We start from the raw sequence: 26,833 nt of genomic DNA, 5'->3' as shown, positions 1-26,833 counted from the left end.
GGCAACCCTGAGCTGCACAGGCATTGGCAGTGTGGAGTAAAAGACTATTAAATAAATAAATAAATAAATAAAAATGAGAAGTACTGAGAGGCTCATCATTAGGAACAATTATTTTGGAAATCTTAGGAAACCCACTCTCAGCTCTCTACCCTCTTCTACATACATGAGCTTACACATCGCCATGATTGGCTAGTGTCGCTGTGATTGACAGCGAATAGAAAGGAAGCCCCTCCCACCCAGACAGTCAAGATTCCTAGAAATCTCGTGATTTCTAGTTTAAAGGATGTTCATTCTCTATCACTTTGTACAAACACAGAGGCATGGATGTATTGATAAAGTAAACTTAATGCTTTATAAACTCTTTCTGTATTTGATTCATTGCACATGTACTTCAAAGAGCCACATATGAGTCAAGAGACATGGATCTGAGGTCAGTATTTGGATGGGGATGTTTGTTTATGTGGCCACGCCCCTCATATTAAAAATTCTGTAACTTTTTCTGCAACAAAAGAAAAAAAGAAAAAGAAAATTGTGGATTCGTATCCCATCTGGCAACCCTGGAAGGGGGAATTCGTGCCAGAACGGTTCGCCATTCCCGTTTCACCGGCATCAAGTGCACCCCAAACACTCAAACACACTCCCACTGCGCACCACATACACACACACACCCGGTGCATGCTGCAGACTGGATTGTCCATTGTTGTTCAGATCTTTACCATGAAATAAAGCAGGACTTTCTTCTGGAATAAAGCAGCAGCTGTTTGGAGATCTTCTCCTCCATCAGGCTCTATGATCTAACAGGTATGGATGAATTTGTGCAGGAATGGAAACTTTGCTCTGTTGCAGGAATCTGAGTGTGATGGAGCAGAAGGCAGACTCTTTACACTCACACTCCTGCCCAAGGAATGAGGGAAATATATATATTTATCAATATAAATACCAGAATTAATATTTCCAGCTCTCAGACAAAAACTGAAGGATTTTTTTTTTCCCGGATGGTTTCCACCGCACCGAATATCTTTCATTTAATTATCAGTTTAATGAATCTTTTTTCGGGAAAGTATTTATTTCGCTCGGGTTTATTTCTGCATTGAAAGTGATGAAAGTGATTAATGACAGAGGGTCTGAATGAGAGGTAGTGTTTCTGATTGTGTAGTGGAGCTTCAGCTGAGGTGGAAGAGGAGCTGACTCTGAGGAGGAAGAGTTTCTCTGCTCTGAGACACTGCAGGAGTTTAGACTTTTGTTTGGTCAAATAAATCAAATAATTGGAACGATTTGCAAATAGAATTGCTTTAATATATATATATATATATATATATATATATATATATATATATATATATATATATATATATATTTAACAAAATACTAAAAATGATTAAATATGTAGTTTTTGATACGTGAGCATATATTTGGCTTAAATGTAAATGAAATGAGATTCCCTATTTTAGTGGTTTTGACTTTTCTTAACTAGTGAAGATCTGTCGAGATGAAACGTTCACTCGAACCCAAGGCCCTCATTCACTTTTTTTTATTCTGGGAGAAAGTGTGTGTGGCAGCGCAGTGTAATTGTGGTTTGGGATAAAGTTTGGAAATTTAGATCGAATCTAAAGTGTGTGTGTGTTGAAGAGAGAGAGAGAGAGAGAGAGAGAGAGAGAGAGAGAGAGAGAGAGAGAGAGAGAGAGAGAGAGATGTTTTATTAGACCGTTATTATGGTATTTAATGGATTTTCCTAGATTTCAAATAATGACGTGGGAAAATCTGAAGATCAACTGTGTCACCTAATTACATCACACAGAGTACATTACGTGTGTGTGTGTGTTGGCATTGGACCTAGCTCTTAATTTCATCCCACATTGCTGCTGGCTCTCAGAATTTATTTCTGTCCTTAGCACACACAAACACACACAAACACACACACACACACACACACACACACACACACACACACACACACACACACACACACAGCACTGTGGACACTGCATGAGTGAGGCATGAATGAGAGACTGGTAGAAAGGGAGAATACAAAAGGGTTGAGATAACGCTACATATCAAGCATCCAGCAGATTTACACACCGTCGAAAGCCCTAAGGTCCGAGTTTACTCACCTGTATGACGTCACACGTCCGTTACGTCTCTCACACTCACACTAACGGGTGACTTGTGGCTTCTGTTCTAGCTTCATCTCATTCAGCCTGAATGGTTCCTGCACTTGTGTACTATTATCGTTTACACCGTGTTCACAATAAATCACAAGAAGTACTGGAAATTACGTCTTCTTCATTCTCTGACAAAAACGAGTTTGAAAACGGATTCGTGAGTCTGATAGTGTGAACTTGATAATGAATTTAAGAGTAATCACAAACTAACACACACTTAGGAGCACTTTATGTATAATAATAATAATAATAATAATAATAATAATAATAATAATAATAATAATAATAACGTGTGTGTGTGTGTGTGTGTGTGTGTGTGTGTGTGTGTGTGTGTGTGTGTTGTGTTATCATGTGTCTCCCTCTAGTGGAAATCGAACAGCGCACTATTTTTATTTTTTTTCCCCAAACTAAATCAGGATGTTTAGTACACACTTTAATGTATTTTTTATTCATCTTAAGCAAACATACGTCACTCCGTAGGTGTGAAGACCTGACTGTCTTACAAAACACACAAAATATTGGCACCCCTCTCTATCCAGCCACATCTAACCATAGAGTGGATCTGATGTGTCTGGAGGTTTATATAGATTAACATAGCATGGTTGTGTGTGTGTGTGTGTGTGTGTGTGTGTGTGTGTGTGTGTGTGTTGGTTTTAATCAGTGTTAAACACTTACTATACTTTATTCATTCCCTGTTTTTTATTATGTCTATGTTTAAGTTATAGAGTAATACTTTACCTGTACAGTGTGTTAAGTGTGCTCTCTCTCTCTCTCTCTCTCTCTCTCTCTCTCTCTCTCTCTCTCTCTCTCTCTCTCTCTCTCTCTCTCTCTCTCTCTCTCTCTCTGGTGCAGGTGTGTTTCTGTATAAGAGATGGGACCCGTACCCCTGAGTCTCCTGCTCTCTGTACTGTTCCTGCTGTGTATCTCTCCAGCTCTGAGCTCAGGTGAGGATGACTACACCTGGCCACAGAGGAAGATGCCGCTCGTGCTCGACAAACGCACAGTGCGTCTGAGCGCCTCGAGCTTCTCGTCTGAGCATCAGTCAGAGCTGAACGGCACGTGTGGGATCGAATGTCAGCGTGAGTTTCCGGAGCCGAGCTTGGAGGCTCTCCAGGAGATGCTTTCTTACGAAACCATGTACGAGAACGGCACACGCACACTCACGTCTGTCATGCTGCAGGAGGTCATGGCCGAGAACACGTCTTCATCCTCCACATCCCGGCGTAAGCGTGAAGTCTACGGCCCGGACACACGCTTCACCATCTCCGACAAGCAGTACTCGATGAAGTATCCGTTCTCCACCGCCGTGAAGATTTCCACCGGCTGCACTGGTGTGCTTGTGTCACCCAAACACGTACTGACCGCAGCTCACTGCATCCACGACGGCACGGATTACATCAAAGGGGCAGAGAAGTTAAGCGTGGGAGTTCTGCGTGACAAGAAGAAGGGAGGAAAGAGAAGACGTGGGAAGGGCAGAAAGGAGGAGGGTGAGGCAGAGAAAGTGGAAACGGAGATGGGGGGAAAGAAACGAGAGCGAAAGTCTAAAGGTCGGAAGAGTCGGAACAAGCGGAGCGCGGAGTCTGGAAAGCCAACATTTCGCTGGACGCGCGTGAAGAAGACACAGATCCCCAAAGGCTGGTTTAAAGGCGTTTCAGACAGTGCAGAGGCTGATTACGATTACGCCGTGCTCGAGCTGAAGAAGGCACAGAAGGTGCACCACATGGAGCTCGGCATCATCCTGTCTGTAAAAAAGCTTCCCGCTTCACGCATCCACTTCTCAGGGTTCGATGACGACCGGCCCGGGAACCTGGTGTACCGGTTCTGCTCCGTTTCAGACGAGTCCAACGACCTCATGTACCAGCAGTGTGACGCGAAGCCCGGAGCGAGCGGTGCCGGTGTGTACGTGCGTCTGAAGGAGCCGGGGAAGAGGAAGTGGAAGCGGAAGGTCATCGGCGTGTTTACGGGGCATCAGTGGGTGCAGGTGAACGGCCAGCAGCAGGATTATAATGTAGCTGTGAGAATCACACCGGTGAAATTCGCACAGATCTGTTCCTGGGTACACGGAGACTCCAGCATGTGCCAAAACACCTAATGGAATTAAACTACCCTGCCTTTTACCCCATTAACCCCAACCCCCTGCTCTCACACTTTATAACCTTGGAGTTATCCAAACAGTGTGAAGAAGTTTAGCAGTTTACACTTATTTTCAAAACTCCTTCTGCACCTCCCATACCACGTCTACCCTGTCCATAACCCCCTCTGCCCCTCCATTAGCCCATCTGCCCCTTCTCCTTCCCCATCTGCCCCTCTCTTACCCTATCTGCCCCACCCATTACCCTGTCTGCCCCTCCCTTACCCCATCTGCCCCCCTTTCTTACCCTATTTTTTTTCACATCAGCTGCACTCATCTTTTTCCCTTGTCTTCTGAACCCATTTCTTTAACCATTTCTGTTCTTTATAAAATTATTCCCAAAAAAAGCGTTTTAAATCCAGGCGAGAAAAAGGTCAGCATTAATGTATTTTTTTTTTATAATGAATTATTGTATTGTTATTATTTTAATCATCCTAAAGTCTCAGGGCTCCAGTCAGACCCTGTACTTCCTTCTGCACCGAACATTCATCACTGTAACACAAACAGCTCATAAACATCATTTATTTTTAGTTTAAAACAAACCTGCTAAAAAGTTGTTGTTTCAGGATTCACTTGATTTAAAACAGCTTTGAAAAATTAAAGTAAAACAATTGTTATTTTTCGCAAGTCATCCGTTGCTTTTAAGCAAATTTGGTAGTTTATGACTCAGAAAAATTTTTTTTCTCAGAGAAGATTTGGTATTTTATTGGTGATTTCTATATTGTGTTTTTTTTTAAAAAATGTTTCCTAATTTGCTCAGTGTTCTGATGGTGTTTCGGTCATTGCTGTAACCTGCTAAGTTTTGATGTAAGTTTTGTTGACGTCGTCCTGGTGAATGTCGTGTTATAAACTGATGCAGACGCTCACATCGACGTTTTGGTGCTAATTTAATGTTTGATGTTCAACTTATTGTTTTCAGGCTCGTCAGAGTGTTATTGAGTAATGTACTGTAGAATTATAGAAATCTTTAGTCTGCTAAATTTAATGTTAACATTGCAGAAGATTATTTAAATTCCATTGCCGCTGGGCATTTTGTTGTTGTTATAACGAGAGTAAAAGACGTAAATAATGGAGGAGTAAATCAGGAGCGTTGCTGTAAATTCAGATTTTCCAAAATGTGTTGGATTTTTTTTTAAAGACCAAATAAATTATGATTCATACAAAAAGTCTTGATTTAATCAGTCAGACACTTTAATGTTCAGTGTATTTATTTTTTTTTTTATTGCATCTCAAAAGGTATACATGCACTGGGTTGGGGAGCAGAAAGATATGACGAAATCAAGGAAAATAAATATATTTAGAAATACATAGAAATACATTTATAAATAAATAAACTCATTGAGAAAATAAACTTAATATATATAATCTTCCATTAGGTCCACAGATGATCAAAGAACAACATCGAAACTTCAGTATGTGTGTATACTGTATTTATGCGGGTGTGTGTGTTTGTGTTTGGTTGTGTGTATACGGTTGTGTGTGTGTTTGTGTGTATGCAGTTGTGTGGGTGTATGCGGGTCTGTGTATGTATACGGCTGTGTGTGTGTATGGTTGTGTATTTGTGTATGCGATTGTGTGTATATAGCTGTGTGTGTGTGTACGGTTGTGTGTGTATTTGGTTGTGTGTGTATATGCAGTTGTGTGTGTGTGTGTGTGTGTACATCTTTTGTGTGTGTGTGGTTGTGTGTGTAAGGATGTGTGTATGTGTGAGTGAGGTTGTTTGTATGTGTGTGCTGTTGTGTGTATGTGTGAGGTTGTGTGTATGTGTGTGTGTTTAATCATCCACATTCCTTCAGTTCCTCATGCCTGTGTTCCAGCACTGTATTTAACGCTCTGCTTCCCTTCAGCCATCATCACCTCACACTGTAGCTCTTACTAATTAACACACTAACTAGGAAGTTCTCACTGTGATAAAAAATACACACTCTGAACCTTGCATGATGTGAAGTTAAGTCAACAAGAAAACGCTAAAAACACTGTTGGAACGCAGAGGATCATGGGTAATTCCTTACAACACACTTTAGCACATGTGGTTATTTCACACAGGAGAAAAATACAAGAAATGAAAGTAAATATTTACTATAAATAGAAATGTAAACTTTAAGGACGAGGTGTATGGAGCTTCACGCTTTTACAGGAGCACAACCATGATTCAATTAAAACACCGTTTCCTGTCAATGCTTCCGTCATTAACTCTAGTGTCTCTCCCACACTGTGTACAGCGAGAATCATCAGTTTAAAGTATGTTTCATCCTCAGCTCAATCGTATCTTCTTACAGTGAGCTACTAACAGTTTTACTAACGTTTTTATAAAATGCTGCTTTTAATTCACGATGAATCAGAATTTACATAGAATTGTATTTGCTGCTCATGACGGTAACATTTTTTGGAAATGCAATATGATTGGCTGCACATATTTAACTTAAGCTCCGCCCTCCTTACCATGTGTCAATCATTACAGATTTGAATCAGATGACATCTGGAGTGTTACAAAGTGTTACTGCACACAGCCGAAACTGTCACATAAAAGTGTGAGGTGTTTCAATTTAAAAACATCTGCTCCATCACATTGTCATAAAAACCTTTCAGTGATGAAACCTGACCAGAAATGAACCGTAGGGAGCAAATACTGTGTCGACACTCTGAAAAGGAACCAGTAAGAGGGAGAATGTGCAAGCCCAGGTATGAGTTTCTACTGAATATGTAAACGTCATGAAGTTCTACTCATTAACATAGATGTGTAGAACCAACAGCAGTGTCACATCATCGTTTAATAACCAGATTCACATCGTCCACAGATACACAGATAGAGGAGAGCAAAACCTTCTGCAAGGACACGTTACACACTGCTCCAACACTCAACAATCACACACAAAACAGGAAACACTTTGCAAAAAACGCTACACATTTGAATATTTATACGTTTTCATTTTTTCCTGTTTAATTTTCATTAAAACAAAATATCACATCAAGATAAAGCACTCCGTCTCTCACACTCACGCTCTCTCTCCATCTATCTATATTTTTCTTTTTTTTCTCTACAGTTCACTTCACAGATTTTGCTACGACATACACAGCGCAGAGAGGAGGAACGGGGTGTGGATATGAAATAAGGGGAGGGGCTAACTGCAGGATCTTCAGGTGTATGTGGGTGTAAACGATCAGCAAATCAGCTTTCAACTGAGCCAAGTCCAAAATCACTGAGAAAATTAGAGAGAGACAGATGTTTACTACTTAGAGAACAATAATTAAAAAAAAGCAAAATATCTATGCCTCCATTTTGTTCAATGCTTCTCAGGAGGGTAGGGTTTAGCACAGTACACAAATGCTAATGCTGTTAGCAGAAAGACAGACAGAGAGACGGACATGTCGGAATTTCTCATACCTTACAGGTTATAAGAAGTCTTTAATGTTAAGGTCGGCCAATGGGTCTTTAGTCGGCGGCTTCTTGGGGCTCGGAGCTGCAGGACCTGGAGACAGCTGAGAAACACACACACACACACACAGTAAGTGCACAAATTTGTGAATAAACACACAAATTGTTGCAAATGTGAAAAAGATACTTACAGGTGCAGCTGCTGCTGCGAAGGGAGGCCTCATCATCGACTGTCCCATCATCATCTGCTGAGGCATCATAGGAGCTCCAGCACCTCCTGCAGGGGGCTGGGGGGGAAGACAGAGAGAGAGAGAGAGAGAGAGAGAGAGAGAGAGAGAGAGAGAGAGAGAGAGAGAGAGAGAGAGAGAGAGAGAGAGAGAGAGAGAGAGAGAGAGAGAGAGAGAGAGAGAGAGAGAGAGAGAGAGAGAGAGAGAGATTATTTTGATTAGTTTGTTTTCTTAATGCCATTTTTTATCTCAGTCATTTTAAAATTAAAAATACAAACTGAATTTCCGGTAAACAGTCTGTAACTCTTTACTCATATTTATAGAAACTACAATAAGAAAAATAAATAATAATAATAATAATAATAACACAGTAGTTTATAGTCACCAGGCTGAATGCAGGCTGCGTCCCCATGGGTGGATGCATGGCTCCAGTAGACGGTGCTCCAGATGTTGCACCAGCCTGAAACATACATCACATCTTGTTTTTTTGAGTCTTGTTTACATTCTAGTTTTGTAACATAGAGAAGTGTTGTGTGTGAAGGTGATGATGATGATAATAACTGCTGTTTCTTAGAACAGTGTGAACAGTATAGATGAGATGCTACCATGGGTGAAGTGCCCCAGCTGGTGGGGGCAACCTGAGGGGTCCAGTTCATTCCACCGGTCAACTTCTTCTCACCATCCCTGCAACGCAGGCACACACACACACACACACACACACACACACACACACACACACACACACACACACACACACACCAATGTTCTACACTCTGCACATCACTTACACAACCACCCATCTGCCATGTTCTGTATACATATATAAGGTAACTTGTGTGATTGACAGGTGAGAGGTAAGCCCCGCCCACCCACAAGGACATCCTTGTTCTAATTAACATGACATGTTATATGTATGGTATGTGTTAGAAAATGATCAAACCCAGTCACAGAGAACTATCTTACTTTTTTTGGCTTCCCATTCCCAGATCTGCAAAAGCATAAATATTATTATTAATAAAACATAAATATTAATGAATGTTAATTAGTATTAGCATAGTGTTAGCATTAGCACTTACTTCCAACCAGGTTTGCGAGCGATTCGTCCAGATCTATACTGATGGCTTTAGCAGGCATGCCGCTGGTGGGCATCATGGCAGGCGTGGCAGTGGGTGTGGCTGCTGGGGCTGCAAGAGGAACAGTCCCTGCAGCAACCATAGGAGATGCTGCAGGAACTATAGGAGTACTACTGCCACCAGTACTCTGAGGGGTTATGGAGGGCATAAGGAGATCCCCTAATCCATCAAACACTACACACACACAAACACACACTGTAAAGTCCTGAAAAGACAATGACACACTCTGATCCTGATCCCTGATGGAGATCATCTGATGACTGACTGTACAGTGTTAATTACCCAGCATGCACTGTTGTGTTTATGAGCTGAGTGTGTTCACCAAGTGCGTATTCTCTCTGTCTTAGTGCACTTAAAACAGTGTGTGCCTAATAAAATGACATCATCTCAACAGTTCTCTTCGAAAACAGCTGCTTGTCTGTGTGCAGTTATTCCCACCTGAGGCCTCGAATCCTCCAGAGGGTGCTGTAGAAGCTGGCAGAGGGTCAGAGGTCACAGAGGTGTCAGAAGGCATAGCAAAAGCATCAAAGCCTGAATCCAGCAAGTTGCTTGGGCCAACAGATGCTGTGGTTACCACAGGAACAGGAGTGGCGGTTTGGGCAACAGGGGAAATCAAACCTGTAAAGACACAAAGAGGAACACAGATCAGGACACAGAGACACTCATCTGCATCTCTCTCTCTCTCTGTCTCTCTCTCTCTCTCTCTCACACACACACACACACAGTGATGTACCTCCAAGCAAATCCCCTGTAGATGAAGAAGTCTGGGGTTCCACCACAGGTTCTCCAAATGTATCTAATCATCATCATCATGATCGTGATCCCGAATGCAGCGTGTGAGTAGAGAAGTGTTAATCAGCTTCAACACTGAGATAGGACCACACAGAGAGTGTGAGACAGTACACACACACACATACACACACTACCTCTGTTCTCTAGCACTCAGTATTCACTCAGTCATTTCCAGAGCAAAACCACTAAACAATAGAACACCAGCAGGGGGCAGTAAAGTGCTCTAAACTGTTCACACAACATTTACACTGATGAGTCTAAGCAGCACTCAGACTGGGTGCCTGTGTGTGAGAGAGAGTGTGTGTGTATGTTTGAGAGAGAGAGAGAGAGAGAGAGAGAGAGAGAGAGTGTGTGTGTGTGTGTGTGTGTGTGTGTGTGTGAGAGAGAGAGAGAGTGTACACACCCAGCAGGTCCAACACAGGAGCTTCAGTTTTGGGTGGAGACACTGGAGCGGCAACAACAGAGGAAGTCGTTGTCGGACTAATAAACGAGTCTGTTAGAGAGACAGGCAAGTTAATCAGGTGCACTCTCACACACTAACACACACATACAAACACACACTCTCTCTTTCTCTCTCTCAATCACACACAGACATACACACTCTCTCTCTCTCTCTCTCTCTCTCTCTCTCTCTCACACACACACACAAACACTCTCTCACACACATTCTCACTCACACCCACACACACTCTCTCTCTCTCAATCACACACACAGACACACCCACACACTCTCACTCACACCCACACACTCTCTCGCTCTCACACACACATACACTCACCAGATAACAGATCAGCAGTAATTGAAGCATCAGGTAAAGGTGAAGGGCCTCGAGAGACAGCAGGAAGATCTTCAATGAAGAAGTGGAGAAAGAGTGTGAGGACCACAGAACACACACACACAAATACACACACACATAGTGAGCTTTTCCGCCAACACTGCTGGAGCTGATGTGTTTCCAAATAGATAGATAGATAGATAGATAGATAGATAGATAGATAGATAGATAGATAGATAGATAGATAGACAGACAGATGGGTCATGCCCTTTGAACCATGACATCATCGCTGAGCAGCCACTACCTTCAGAACCAGCTTAAAGACATGACCAAGGATCTAACATCAAGTTGCTAATTATCATAATGAAGAAATGACTCTGCCCCCAACTGCTTATGTCACTATTTCTTCAGTTTGAGGAAGTTTGTGGAGAATGGAACTGATGCAGGCTGAGAACCAGCTGTAAAAAGTGTGAGATGTTAGATCAGGCTCCAGCACTGTGCAGTGGAAGAACTCTAGAACAAGAACCAGAACCATCACAGGAACCAAGAACCAGAACCAGGATAGAGTCTGTGTGAGCAGCAAAGGGGGTAGACAGACAGACTGACAGACATACATGCGTGTACAGGCCACTGCATGCACAAGTCTGAGTCGCAAACAACACCAACACACTGTGGGACAAACACACGGTTAAAGACGAGAGCAGGAGGAACATCAGGAAGAAGAGACCGGAAACGAGACGAGACATTGGACAGATGGAACTGTGGGAAGGTCTCCTGTACCTGCACCGAACAGATCTACGTTAGTGGGAGTTACAGCAGCTTTGGGCTCTGAGGAGGCATTTTGTTCAGGCACAGAATCAAACATATCTACAATCACACACACACACACACACACACACACACACACACACACATACACGGTTATGCTTCAGAAATGTGCAATCAACATCTGAAAATTTTCAAAAACGTTTTCTATCAAGCCTGTATTCATAAATCTTTATAAATATTTTATTCACTTTTTTTAAGATTTTTTTAATGTGGTGTGTGTGTGTGTGCTGAATAAATGTGGGTGTATTTGTATTCAGTTAAATGCAAAATTTATGAATTGGCTTTACAGAAATTGATTCTGGTGCAAAATATTATTATAACAAAAAATTTAAATCAGGATTAAAAGTAGATCAAAAATGCAGAACAAGGAATATTACCACCCAAAAATGCTAATAGCAGCCATGCTAATAATAGTCCCATTTTTGGGGGTAAAATATTCCAGTTGGATATATTAAATGACAGAAAAGCGCTCTGTCATCACAAGGCCCTGAGTGCAGCAGAATTATCACATGTGAATCAGAGATACACCACCAGATAAATAAACTAGCTTCACTCAGTGCTAGCGTTAGCCTTAACATTAGCATATGATCAGATATGAGCTGCTTTAATATAAGGGTTTATTTATAAGGTGGTCGAGTTTGATTCCACATTTCCAAACTAGTAATGACATCATGAGCAGGAATAAATTTAATAAAAATAAACAAATAAATAAATTAATAATAATAATAATAATAATAATAATAATAATAATAATAATAATGCAGAGTTATTAATGTCACAATGCAAGAAAGAAGAAAATGTGAGCAGAGTGTTTACCGCCAAAGATGTCTAGCGTCGCAGGGGCTGAGGGGGCCGAGGGGGCCGAGGGGGCTGAGGGGGCCGGGGGGGCCGCAGACTCTGTGGTTGGGACAGAGGGAGTAGGAGGGGTGTTTTCAGGGGCATTTTCAGGGGCGACAGTGGGCGAGGTGCTGGGCTCTTCGTTAGTGGGGCTCTCAGTGCTGCCCTCTGCTGGCTTCATGGCAAAAAGGTCGAGCCCTGGGGCGATTTCCATACTCCCCTCAGAGGGAGCCCAGGGGTCTTAAAGGGGCAAACAGGAAGTAGGAGGTAACAGGGTAAGAGAAGGAGGAGAAAAAGGAGGGGGAGGAGGAGGAGGGGGAGGAGGAGGAGGAGGAGGAGGAGGAGGAAGTGATGTTAAATTACAAATGCTGCAAAAACAAAAAGGCTTAATAAAAGCGTTTGGCTTCCTGAAGAATCAGAAGTCAGAAGGAGAAGATGAACAGATGAAGAACAGACAGATGAACAACACACAACACATTTAAACATAAAACATAAACACGCCTCTTCATATCCATAAAAAAAGCAAATATCAGTTTCTTGTTATAAAAATAAAGCTGAGATTTCAATTCTATGGCAATCAGAAAGTCTTAAGCAGCTCTTTGATGAGGCCAAATGAGGTCAAAAATCTGTTTATTATAAAACAGAAACTCTTACTGTCTCTAAAAAATCTCTTGTAATTGACTTATATATTAAAAAGATAAATATAAACAAAGAGGTGAACTGATGCTAACTTTGTGCTTTAGTCCTAAAAAATAATTACCTTCATTGCAAACTTAATATTTAGCCTACTAAAATAATAAAATATAAATTTTAACAGAAATGAACTGTGATGAATCTTACTATCAGTGTAGTAAGAGAGAAAGCAGCAAAGCACAAGCAACTAGAAACACACGCACACACGCATACACACACACCTATACAGTAATGTATATACAACACAGATCTGAAAGTTTTAAACAGAGTAAAAAATCTCACATTTTGACACTTTAACACATACCCAGTGTGTATTTAGTAAAGATGTGTGTGTGTGTGAGAGAGAGAAAGAGAGAGAGAGAGAGAGAGAGAGAGAGAGAGAGAAAGAGAGTGTGTGTGTGTTTGTGTTTATGAGAGAGAGAGAGAGAGAGAGAGAGAGAGAGAGAAAGAGTGTGTGTGTGTGTGTGTGAGAGAGAAAGAGAGTGAGTGTGTGTGTGTGTGAGAGAGAGAGAGAGAGAGAGAGAGAGAGAGAGAGAGAGTGTGTGTGGCTGAACCAACCAGAACCAGTAAATGCAATAGCAGCCACTGTTGGAGCGCCGCCCTCACTCGGGGATGGGGCAAATGCATCTACACACACACACACACACACACACACACACACACACACACACACACACAATTGTAAGTTAGAGTGTGTTCTGGTGAAGTCACTTAGCATAGCTTAGCGTGGCTCTCCCTCAGTGCTGAACACTGAACTGACCTCCGAACAGGTCCACGTCTGACAGGGAGGAGGTCGGAGCAGGAGCGGCAATGCTAGCATTAGCATTAGCCCCAGCGCATGGCAGAGCAGTAGCATTAGCATTAGCTGCAGGTTCAGCTTCAACAACTTCAGCAGGAGCAACAGACTCAGACTCAGAGAGGAGCGCAGATGAAGAACTAACTGCAGCGGCTAGAGAGAGAGAGAGCGAGAGAGAGAGAGAGAGAGAGAGAGAGGAGAAAATATAACCGAAAAAAGGTAAAAGGAATGACAAAGAAAGGAAAAAAGAGAAAAGAATAGAATAGAAAAGAAAAGAGTAAAGAAAAAAGAGAAAGAAAGAAAAAAGAGAATTGAAAAGATTTTTTTTTATTCAGGTTTTGTAGGTCTGAGTAAACAATGTAGATAGATTACAGGGTTTTGTGTGCTTCAATTCAGCGTCCATGTGTCAGCAAACACAGACACACACACACACACACACACACACACACACACACACACACACACACACGTGAACAGTACTCACCTTCACCCAGGAGATCTATACAGTGAGATAAAGAAAGGAACAAATAAAAATGTTAGTATAATGAAATGAGTTTCTTTAGTCCCTTTGTTTTAGACTCCACCCATTTAGACTCCACCCCTTATTGATGACAGTGAGTTGTAGTGCAGAAATGAATGCTAATAATAAATCAGTTCTACTGTGTTTTAACTTTATTCTTCAAAGACAGATGTGTGTTTGTGCAGTGTGTGTAATAAATAATGACTCTCACCTCCCCACGCAGACGTCGGAGCTGCTGAAGCGCCTGCACTCGGAGCTAATAAATCAAAATCCACCAACTCACTGAATCCACTGTGGCACAAAGACAGACAGAAAATGTGGGAGAAACAAAACGAATAAACAAATGAAATTTAACAAAGAGAAACTGAAATAATTTGGTGATTAGTGTTCAGTGATTAGTGTTCAGTGTTCATTGTTTAGTGTTCAGTGTTTAGCGTTCAGTGATTAGTGTTCAGTGTATAGTGTTCAGTGTATAGTGTTCAGTGTTTACTACCAGACCTTCACCTCTGCTCCAACTACGGCTACTTTTTTCGATTTTAAAACTCATCCAGACTTGCAAACCACCTGTCCACTGAATCCACTCCCTCCCACTATACTACAAACCATCTCACAAGAGTTTCTGCCCTACATTACAACTATCATCAATAGATCCCTAACATGTGGTCATGTACCAACTACCTTTAAGAGAGCAAGGGTTATTCCCCACCTGAAGAAACCTCCAAGATCCCAACAAGTCTGTCTTCAAAGCAGCAAATTTCACAGAGACTGCCCTTTTGGTCAATGGTCAACCACAAGACTTGTTATCTTATCCAGGATCCTGAGGATCTTATCCATCCTCAGGAGTCTTAGAATCCGTGGATATTATGGGAATGGTTTGCTTTTTACCTGGAAGGTCGCTTATATCAGGTAACATAGAAGAGAGCAACACACAGACTCTGTACTGGTGTCCCACAGGGCTCAGTACTTGGTGCTCTCATTTTCTCCCTCTATACTTACACTCTTAAGTGAAGTTATTTCCTCACATGTGCTCTCTTACCACTGCTATGGTGACTTATTTTCTCCTTCTTTTCCTCAGATATCATGAATTCTGCTCAGATCTCAGCATGTCTGGCAGATATATCATTGTAGATGATGGCTTATCAATTGAAACTCAATCCCTACAAAACTGAAATGCTAGTAATCTTATGTGATTCATCCCCAGGTCAGGATCTTGCAATATCCCTACACAACAATCTGATCTTCTTTTCAGGCACTGGTCACAACCTTGGGGTCACCATGGACAATCAACTGTCTTTTTCCTCTCCTGATGCTAATGTGACACATTCATGTCGGTGTCTTCTCTACAACATTAGAAGGATTCTGCCATTTTTATCCACACAGGATGCTGAAGTTCTTGTTCAAACGATGTGTGAACCTCTTTCCGAAACCCTTAAACTAGCACCTATTTCCCTGTTTGTTTTATGTGCATATTAAAAAAAAACCTGGTATCCTAAGTCTGTACCCTATTGAACCAGTGTTAATGTATTCATTAATTACAGATTCAAAGCACATTTGTACGTGTCCATCGATAATTGGACGTCTGCCAAATACCGTTAATGTAAATGTAGTGTTTAGTCTTCAGCGTTCAGTGTTTAGTGTGTTGTGTTTGGTGTTTAGGGTTTAATGTTCAGTGTTGAGTGTTTAGTGTTCATTGTTTGGGGTTTAGTGTTTAGCATTTACTGTTTAGGGTTTAGTGTTGATTGTTTAGTGCTCAGAGTTCAGAGTTTAGTGTCCTTTGTTTAATGTACTGTGTTTAATGTTCGGTGTATAGTGTTCGGTAGTCAGAGTTCAGTGTTTGGTATTTAGTGTTCAGTGTTTAGTGTTCAGTATTTGGGGTATAGAATTCAGCATTTAGTGTTCAGTGTTTGGGGTTTAGTGTTTAGTGTTTGGGGTATAGTGTTCAGTGTTCACACCCCACTGTAGCTGTTGTTGCACTCGAGCTCTCAGCTTCTGCTGGTGCAGGAACTTCATTCACAGTTTTCACTGGAGTTCCTGCAGGAGTTCCATTACTGACTGAAGAACTCTTCTATGCACACACAGGCACACACACACACACACAGGCACACACACTTATCTGTCTATGCATCATTTAAAACCACTGATTAATTTCATGATCATTAATCCACACTGTACTCCTCTGAAATACACTAATAATCTGTTAGTGAGGTTCACCTCATTTTAACATTTGATCTATCTTTAAAAGTTAATCTACAATGAAGCAAAGTTCATTTAATCTGTAACTAAATAAAAAGCACAAAATCAAATATTATTAACACTTTATAATAATGTGATTAAATGTATCATCGTTCATGAGGGGATATTTTAGGCGTAAAAAAATACATTTGAATTAATTAAATAATAAATAATTTAATGATTTAAAATTCAAGCAAAATAAAATAAATATTAGTGACATAATTACATAATGGTTTAATAAAACATTTTGTATAAATACTGTTATGCCTAAGTAATTATAAATCACCAAGCTTACCTTAGTTGGTGACCTAAAAGTAAAAAAATAAAATACAAATAAAAACAATTAGTAAAACCTGAATTATAATAAACAACTCTAGAGTCTAATAAAGTGGAGGCAAGCAGCAGGCAGAAGGGAAGAGGAGAACTGATCATGTCAGCATATAATTATCTTTTCAATCAATATTAAAAAAGAAATGAATATTTAAAGGCCCACATGCAGTGATGCAGTCAGAAGTGAAAATTACAACAAAAAAACTCCAGTTTTTCTGATACGAAACACAGCATTCACATCAGAGAGTCAGATGGCAAACATTAATAAAAAAACACATGGAGCTGTACAATGCATCATACTGTAACCAAATCATACCATTACACACACACACACACACACACACACACACACACACACACACACACACACACACACACTGGCCCAGAATAAAAACTCCAATTCTACAGATCTAGAACTGAATCATTGAACTATTAGTTTGGATCTATAGAATTGTAAAGTGAACACAATCAAACTGTACAAACAGGAACAAAACAATGCAGCAGTGTGTAAAAACACCACTTTAATGCAATCGCTTGGATGTGCATTTAATTAAATACTTACTCATCACTGGTAACACAAAACAAGAGGAAAAGCAACATTAATCAGAATTACAGACAAAATCCTTAAATCCAGAAGAAAAGATAGGATTAAGATTAACAAGGGACCCTCAGAACCACAAACAGCACCCCTCAGAACCACAAACCAGACCCCTCAGAACCACAAACAGCACCACTCATAACCCCAAACCCAATTACTTAGAACCACAAACCCGACCCCTCAGAACCTAACACTCCTGTAGCTTGCAGTACTCCACATCCAGTAATCCAACCATAATGTGCATAAACCCACCAGTATCCTACACCACTGATCCCCAACCCCTACCCACAACAGCGCCAGAACCTTTAAAACCAACGCCACCCTCAACTCCTAATCACCAGCAGTACAGAACAACTTAGATCTAAAGCTCCAGCCTGAACTCCTGAATAAGTATCAGCTGTACCAAATTACCTCAAAAACATCATCCTGAAGCTCAGACTATTAAACTAAACAGGAGCAGCAGCAGCAGACTCACCCCCGCTTCCCCTCCAGTGTGTTCAGGTGTGTCTCCAGAGACTCCAACAGACTCTCAGGTGCCTAAACACACATACACACACAGGTTTATGGAATGCAGTAGATAAGAGATTGAAGCTGTTGAAGTGTGAAGTGTGTATCGCTCTGCTCACCTGAGTGAGCTCAGGAATATCGCTCTTATCAATTCCCACTTGCTGTTAAAAGGAAAGTGTGTAGTTCAATAATAATGCATTTTATTTTAATATATTTCATACAAATTCCTTTCTTACACACTAAATTTTACTTCCAAAGACATAAATTCTGTACCTCTGCAATTTTGAGGAACTCTGAAACTCTGGTCATTCGTGTCAGGAACTTTTTGTAGATTTCTAAAGCATCTTTGCACTGACCTTTTTTCATCTGGAAAAATTTCTCTACAAAAAAAGACAAACAAATATACAAACAAACAAATAATAAAAGTACTGAAAACGTACTATGCACTGTACAAGTACTGAACATGCATCAATGTGTATATGTGGTACAGGGTCTTTATTTCTTGCCTAGTAAATTAATAATTCCATCATTGTAGCAGGCATATAATTTAATCAGATCCTTAAAGAGAAGTAAAAATGCAGCGTTGATGACACCATTGACCAGATCTTTAGGATGAACCTGGAGGAAAAAAGGACCAAAAATATGAAATAAAGAGTATTTTAAGAAACATCCAGAATATTCAGACTCACAAACAAATGTCTTAAATTTGATTAATTTTATATTTTTCCTTTTTTTTAAAAAATAATGTTTAGAATTCATCTTCATTTTGACACTGAAATGTATTTTAAATATATTTTCTGCACTTTATGTAGTTGCTATATTGTAATGCAGAGCATGTAAATAAATAACTGATGTATTAAAGTATGAAACTGAAACATACCTCAAACTCCAGCAGGGCGTCGATCTGATTCTGCAGCGTGGTCATGCCTTTCAGGAGTTTATCTGTAGCCATCGTCCGCATCACACCATCGTTTCTGAAATACACACACAGATACACACACAATCTTATAATACTGTTATTACTCTAAATATTCATTATTACTATATCATTATTACTAATCACTGAACAATGACCTGAACACCAACCTCTATATTTTTCACAAATTTCAGAAAGGTTTTTTTCAACGACTTGACAAACACCACGAAACACATCACAACAACTGAGAAGATATTAATAATCTTTTAAAACACTTTATTTGTCTGTCACAAGAATGCTGACAAGTTGAAGTATAAAATCCTGTAAATTACTGAATGAACTCTAAACAGAAGTTACTGTTGAAGCTAGCTGCGTACCGTTAGCTGTTATCTGTGTACCGTTAGCCGTGAGCTGTTAGCTGTTTATCGTTAGCCATGAGCCGTTAGCTGTGTACCGTAAGTTGTAAGTGGTTAGCTGTGTACTGTTAGCTGTACCAGTGTGCAATGGCACTGAAACTCACCCTTTTTTCACTCTGCCGAAGTCAAAGGCCATCTGTCTGTAAGAAAACGCTTTTTCATTCAGATACCTGCTGTAGCGCCGGATAAAGGTGGACATGTCATAACCTGAAATACAAAAATATTCAGTTATTAGGAGAGGAAAGATTAACAAACCCTCAAAACTCACTTCATAAATGTGAAATGTAATTAAGATCATGATGTTAATGTTTTGTTCAACTTTAAAACATTAAAAAAAGCCTTTATTAGTACAGTTCTTATTTATTGTATATTGTTTTAGACTGACAGGATTTGTAAAACTGTATTTTCTTGGTTATTATTATTAGTAGTATTATTATTATTATTATTATAAAGGTGTTTTTTATTCAATTGTTAAGTTCTGCTTACTGAATTAGCACATTGAAGCCTACACTGAAAACTCTTAACCTTTCTTCACTTGTCCCTCTGAGTGTTTCCCTGCTAGAAAAGATTCCAAGTAGAACCATTTCAGGAAGCACAAAGCTCTTAACCCTCCATTAAACCTTTAAAGCATCATGGAAGAACTTTCTGTTAATCTCAGAGTGCACTGCGACTATAAAGCATCATCGTTAAATCGGATGACGTCGTGATTAATGAGCTTGAGTAATAATGTTAAGAGTTCAACTCTGCCCACCGTGTGATCCCGTCTTATCCAGGAAGTTGCTGAGGTTGAAGAGCGTGTTTCTGGAGGCAAGAAACTGGATAAATCTCTGCAAAAGTTATGTAATAAACATGAGATCTCATTTAAACATACACGCCGTAGTGTTAATAATCAGAGTTTATATTATTGGGTTGTTGTAGTGAGTGTGATGCTAGGAGTCTGACCTCGTTTCCGTTGACCATGAGGTGGTGTGTAGTGACCAGAGCCTTAAACACCACGATCCAGCTGGCGTTCCCTGCTCGCTCAAACAAAGTGTCGGCCATCTGAGGGATGTTCACATTCGTCTCCTGTGTGGCCTGAATCAGATCTGAGGAGGAGAGCGAGGGCAGAGCCTCATGGTCAACAATCAGTGTCTTTATGTTTTAAATAAAAAAGTGAGCTGAATGGTTGTGGTGATACGATATCCTACTTCCTGTCTCAACACGTGTCACCACACATAGATTACGTTTGATAAAATGATCCACATGAGCTTCAGGTGAAAATATAAACTTATTCAGTACTTTGTCATGAATTTTTTTTTATTATAAATGTTTTTTCACACCGCAGACACATGGCATAATCCTGTGCTTCTGTATATTTCTTATCATAGTTGATCTCAGCAAAGTTTGGAATTTTACAAAAGATTTAACACACACACATACATACACAATTCTGGGATTGTGTGGCATTCATTGAACATAATACTACACACTACTTCACTACAAAACTAATTATGATGTGCTGCAAGCAACGCTGTATGTGGGATTTATTTACATACACGCACACACAAACACACACATACACAGACACATACACAGACATATACACACAAATTCAGTGTGAATGGCAAATAAATACAGTGTGATGAATCACTGAGAGTGTGTGTGTGTGTTTGTGTGCACGTGTGTAACTGAGATATTTCAGGATTTAAGCAAATTGCTAAAAAAAAAAAAACAAAAAAAAAAAAAATTTTCAGATTCACTTTGCAAATGATTCCTTGTCTGATTCCTTGTGTGAAGCATTTAAAACAAACTTGTCAATTACTTCACATTGTTTTGTTAACGACACCTTAGTGACAATATGGTTGCCATTGTAACTTTCATGTTCTTTTTTTTAATGAATATAAGGGTTAGTTGGGTTAGGGATTGTCTTCACACTGACACACACACACACACATACACACACATACACACACACACAGATGCTGCAGTCTAGTGTACATTTTCGTTACTGTTCTTATTCACTTTTGTGCTTGCATAGTGCCAGACACTGTTGCCATGGTTACATGGTTTGCTTAGTAATGTAACTCAAGGACACACACAAACATAGATTAGCAGTCAATAATTGCAGTCTTCGTAAAGCCAAGTCAATTATCAGTGAAACGCAGCTGTACACACAAACACACACACACACACACACACACACACACACACACACACACACACACTTTTAAGTGATGATGCTATAGCTCCAGGCCTTTCATGTAAATGTTAAACAGGAAAGACATCACAACACAGCACATTAACACACCACACCCAGTATTATTAACACACACTAACACACACAACAACAGATCGTTCACAGTGATGTGTCCAGCGCACGCTTAACTTATCATAAACAGGTTAAAGACTGTGGACATAAACACAGACACACACACACAAAACCAAATCTGCAGTGTAAAACAGCTGTGTGTGTGTGAGTGTGTGCATGTGAGAGAGAGAGAGAGAGAGAGAGAGAGACAAAGAGTACCTTGCCCCAACACACATGCACACACACACACACACACACACACACACAACTACCTCTACAGTGTAAAACAGCTGTGTGAGGAAGTCTGTTTCCATGGGTACTTGTGAACTTCCTATGAAGTGTCAGGGAATCACAGCATTGTTAATCTTAAATATATTCAGGAGAGAAAAGTTAATTAACAATTAATCTGATCACATCACCCTGAGGAGGACCTACAGACACATAAACACAACACTGTGTGTCTCTGAGTGAGGATGATGTTATACACACAGGCCATGTGATCTGGAGTCATGATAGAATGCTAACACAAAGCTAGTGTTAAATGTCCCATTCTCTCTGAAGAGAGTCGTGATTACACAGGAAACACAACCTCCTCCTACATTATTGAACTCACAGCCGTGTGTGTGCGTCTGTGTGTGTGTCTGTGTGTGCATGCAGTAGTATGTAAAGCTGGGGAAACACTCAGGCCATCTGCACAGTGAATAGATTCAAAGGAGCAGCTTGTGGGTGTGTGTGTATGTGTGTGTGTGTGTGTGTGTCCTCTCCATGTCCTTTAATGTCCTTGAAATTCCTGCGTGCACACACATACACACACACACATACACACACACACAAATGGTACAAAACTCTGTAATGATTTATTCCTGCACATTTACAGAGCCTTGCTAAACTGAAGGCCATCAGCTTCCATTACTTGTTGACTACATTAATTGTAGCTCCAGAGCAGAACTGAAGATCTGAACACGTCTCTGCTAATAGATTAGAACTGATTCTGGCAGCACTGTGGAAATTTCAGCTTTAGATAATCTTTTGCATTAGTGATTAGAAAAGTTCTCTCTCTTTTTTTCTCTTAGATATCAGGTCGTGATATAAATGCAGTAATCTGCATTAAACTGTGTGGGTGTTTGCTTTGTAGTTTGTGCAGTAAATCTTGCAGCTTAATCTCTCCTCGAATTTTAGTGATGCAGCCTCATTACCCATGAGAGTGTTTAAACGCCGACCAGAGCATTAAAACTTCACACACGATGTTTAAGAGACATGCATAACTCTGCTCCTGTAGTGCACTAAGCACACTGAGTGCACTATTAATAACCACCTCATGCAATCACACTACTGAGAAATAAAGCATAACCCCAAACACACACACAGTGAGAACAGCCTGATCTATAAAGAAGAAGGCGATAGAGCCATTAGAGGAGACGGCTATGAAACACCCTTGGAAATTAAGGTGCAGAATTATAGAACTGAGACAGAGCCACTGATCCATCAATTAAGGCCAATAAATCAAAATACACTTCACTTCCTGTTTGATACCCAGAACAGGGCATTTCTTGTTGAGCTCCTAGTACACAGTGCATTTTCTTCCTCAGCACTGAGATGGTACATAAAGCACTCCCTGTCTGGCTCATTCAGGGTGACTCACAGATCAGTAGAACAGCGGTCTGTTTTCTACATTAATAAAAAGAAACACTTAAAATAATTCCCAAAGTACACTAGTCACACACATACATACACACCCTTAGTAATAATCTTGAGTGTGTGTGTGTGTGTTCCTACAAGATGTAGTTTGGGACAGTCTGCATAAATGAACTTGGACTGCTGGGCTTCATTCAGCAGAATGTAAAAACCTCTACACTGTCAGAGACGGCCATGTTGTCTCTGCTTGGCTCAGACATAGTGTGGTGTCTCACACTTTCACACACACACACACGCACGCACACACAGCTAGCATCCTTCAGCATTTAATACCCCAGAGACCAAACCACTGATCACTGACCCACATGTGTGTGTGTGTCTGAGAGAGAGACAGAGAGAGAGAGAGAGAGAGAGAGAGAGAGAGAGAGAGAGAGAGAGAGAGAGAGAGAGAGTGTTTTTATATCTTTGTGAGAACCATGATTACTGCAATTGATGCTGGTTTGACCTTGTGTGTCTGATTTTATATGCAGAGATTAGGGTACGAGGGTTAGGGTGTAGGGGATAATGGATAGGGGGTAGTGAGCAGAATAGATCGGATCAGTTTCTGACCATATCAAGCTCTGATATTGGTGTAGTATTCAGAATGTACACAGAGCTAGTGTGTGTGTGTGTTAAATGCAGCGACAGTCACTTACACTCTAGGTGTTTCTTCTTGGGTGCCATTACTTCATGCGTGGTGGCCTTACACACAGCGCGTGCCACCTCGGACCCGGTCAGACTGTACTGCGCCGCGGCGATTCGGTCCGTTAACGTCTGACCCGACATGTTCGCTGCTTCCCCTGTCTGTTATTATTATTATTAATTATTATTATTATTGATGTTATTTTATCCGTTATTACGCGCGGTTATTACTCTATTACTCCGTCTGCGCTCTGGAGCGTATCGAGGCCGCGCGGCGCTCTTTCCCATCCACACCTCCGGTACTAACGGAACCGGCTGTGATACCGAGCTTCAGTGAGATAACCGCGTCTCAACAGCACCGGGTTGCGTGTGTCAGGTCGTGTAACAGCTCCCACAGACACAGTGATTAATAACACATCGACGGTTTGCCCGAAGATGATGGATGCTCTGTCCTTCCTCCTGTTCTCCCTCTCCTCCTCCTCCTCCTCCTTCTCCTCCTTCTTCTTCTTCTCGTCCTGGCGCTCAACCGGATCCCGTTAATAAGAACAACAATAACAGAATAAAAAGAATAATTCCTCGTGTTAAAGCGTCACACGGCGCGCCTCATCCATCCTCCTCATCTCTCTCCAGCTCTGCTCCCGGAAGCTGATTCACACCCCGACACTTTGATTTATTTATTTATTTATTTTTATTCCCGGGTGTCACTCCGCCCCTCGCGCGAGTCGGTAATACGTCGTGTGCGCGCTGACGTTTCAGCGCAATTCAGCATCATCAGCATCCGCAAAACCCGCAGGTGTGGAATCTGCCTTTATTCCTGAAAAAAACGTCAATCATCGTTTTCTATCCAATCACAGCCCAGTAAGGCGGGGTGAAAAATGTTCCTCTCTAATAAGGGATATTTAGGGATGAAATTCACAATGCCAGTGAAAATACCCCGTGCACTGATTTATTACTGCGTGGTCATTGCATTCATCCTGCTGTGATCCTCCATCACACCTTACAGTTACGGGTCATGTACAGATTATTTCATTTAAAGCGTTTCAGTGGATCACGTGTGTTATTAAATATATGAAACATGTATAACATATGAAATATAACATGCATGTTATATTTGAAAGTATTTTAGTACATGAATAATATAATGATCCTAATATAAATGTATATATAATGATTTACATCAGATATAAATGTTAAATGCTCTTAAAGGGATCATTAGCCACACTGTTTTAGAGCTCTGTACAGAATGTTTAAAGGTTCTCGGAGAGGGACATCTGAAGAACCCTTAAAGTTTTGATGCATGTTCGGAGAGTGGTACATAACCTGTGCCGGTCCAAAGCATGTGAAACATGCAAATCTTCAGTGTGAATCCCATACCGGATCGGTCAAGGCCTCAAGACATGACATACCTGTGGAGGTGTGGAAGTATCTAGGAGAGACACAGTGGAGTTTCTATCTAGATTGTTCAACAGGATTTTGGAGAGTGAGAAAATGCCCGAGGAATGGAGGAGAAGTGTTCTAGTGCCGATCTTTAAGAACAAGGGTGATGTGCAAAGAGTAGAGGAAGCTAGGCTAAGAAAGGAAGTGGATATTTGTTAGCAGCAGTATGGCATTGCACTGTCTTTGTGGATTTAGGGAAAGCATATTACAGGGTGCCGAGAGAGGAGCTATGGTACTGTATGAGGATGTCAGAAGTGGCAGAGAAGTACATAAGAGTAGTTGAGGATATGTATGAGAGGAGTATGACAGCAGCGAGATGTGCTGTAGGTCAGACAGAGGAGTTCAAGGTGGAGGTGGGGCTAGAGTCCCTTCTTGTTTGCTATAGTGATGGACCGTTTGATTAGATGATGTCAGGCAGGAATCTCTGTGGACAATGATGTTTGTGGATGACATTGTGATCTGTAGTGAGAGTAGAGAACAGGTGGAGGAACACCTGGAATGGTGGAGGTCTGCTCTGGAAAGATGAGGAATGAAAGTCGGTAGTAATAAGACAGAATACATGTGTATGAACAAGAGGGAGGGAGAACAGTGAGGTTACAGGGGGCTGTGGAAAGAAGGTGCAGGAGTTTAAAAATTTGGGGTCAACCAATGTGGAAAAGAGGTGAAGAGGCGAGTGCAGACGGGTTGGAGTGGGTGGAGAAAAGTGTCAGGAGTGTTGTGTGTGAAAGAAGAGTGTCAGCAAGAATCAAAGGAAAGGTGTACAAGACAGTAGTGAGAGCAGCTATGCTGTATGGGTTAGAGACAGTAGCAGTGAGGACATGAGGCAGAGATGGAGGTAGCAGAGATGAGGATGTTGAGGTTCTCTTTAGGATTGACAAGGATGGACAGGATTAGGAAAGAGCACATCAGAGGGACAGCTCAGGTTGGCTGTTTTGGGGACAAGGTCAGAGAAGGTTGATTGAGATGGTTTGGACATGTATAGAGGAGGGAGATGGTTATATTGGTAGAAGGATGAAGCTGCCAGGTAAAAGGGTCAAAAGGAAGGCCAAAGAAGAGATACAGTATATGGATGTGTTAAAAGAGGACATGAAGTTAATTGGTGCTAAAGTAGAGGATGCTGAGGATAGAGTTAGGTGGAAACAGATGATTCGCTGTGGTGACCTAATAGGAAAAGCTGAAAGTAGAAGAAGACGTTGTTCAGAGAGTGGTACATGTTCTGTCTTGATGAATGTCATGTTTTCAGACTCATTATAATTTCTATCGAAGTATTTTAGCTGGAGTTTGAAAAGGAAGATGTTTAACACACTAAACAAATCAGACTGTTCTGCAGTTTAATCTACATGGCCCGGTGCCCTTCAGCTTTCCATCCAGCTTCCGAGCTAAAGAATTAAATGAGTGGTCTGGCAGCTGATATGATGATATACATCCAGATGCAGACCAGCAGCTGGATCCTGTTGGATATGACTGCCTCTTCTCCAGCTTTTAAACCAACATGCTGCCCCGTAGAGTAGAAAAAAACACAA

General features: G+C 40.9%; 2 protein-coding genes across 2 annotated transcripts; one reads left to right on the top strand and one right to left on the bottom strand.

Annotated features, from left to right (window-relative positions):
* The first annotated feature begins 608 nt into the window (after positions 1-608).
* Positions 609-5,459, top strand: prss35 (serine protease 35). The gene is made up of 2 exons (XM_060873019.1): positions 609-801; positions 3,015-5,459. The coding sequence occupies exon 2, from the start codon at positions 3,034-3,036 to the stop codon at positions 4,252-4,254; it is 1,221 nt and encodes a 406-aa protein (XP_060729002.1). The 5' UTR covers positions 609-801; positions 3,015-3,033; the 3' UTR covers positions 4,255-5,459.
* Positions 5,460-5,522: 63 nt separating this feature from the next.
* snap91a (synaptosome associated protein 91a) lies at positions 5,523-24,529 on the bottom strand. Its single transcript, XM_060873006.1, has 28 exons — positions 23,888-24,529; positions 20,213-20,355; positions 20,022-20,097; positions 19,375-19,477; positions 18,819-18,912; positions 18,445-18,556; positions 18,212-18,318; positions 18,058-18,099; positions 17,907-17,968; positions 16,799-16,811; positions 16,224-16,336; positions 14,483-14,562; positions 14,236-14,250; positions 13,716-13,904; positions 13,514-13,582; positions 12,242-12,502; positions 11,378-11,464; positions 10,601-10,669; positions 10,225-10,314; positions 9,763-9,825; positions 9,468-9,647; positions 8,973-9,203; positions 8,860-8,884; positions 8,502-8,580; positions 8,282-8,356; positions 7,861-7,956; positions 7,679-7,773; positions 5,523-7,493 (listed from the first exon to the last, which is right to left on the bottom strand). Exons 1-27 carry the CDS (start codon positions 24,015-24,017, stop codon positions 7,687-7,689), a joined length of 2,691 nt encoding a protein of 896 aa, XP_060728989.1. The 5' UTR covers positions 24,018-24,529; the 3' UTR covers positions 5,523-7,493; positions 7,679-7,686.
* Positions 24,530-26,833: the final 2,304 nt, after the last annotated feature.

This window comes from Tachysurus vachellii, chromosome 1 (genome assembly GCF_030014155.1).
Source record: "Tachysurus vachellii isolate PV-2020 chromosome 1, HZAU_Pvac_v1, whole genome shotgun sequence".
In the NCBI taxonomy this organism is placed as follows: domain Eukaryota; kingdom Metazoa; phylum Chordata; class Actinopteri; order Siluriformes; family Bagridae; genus Tachysurus; species Tachysurus vachellii.
The sequence above is the reverse complement of the archived record's forward strand: the minus strand, read 5'-3'. Positions and strand labels throughout refer to the sequence as shown.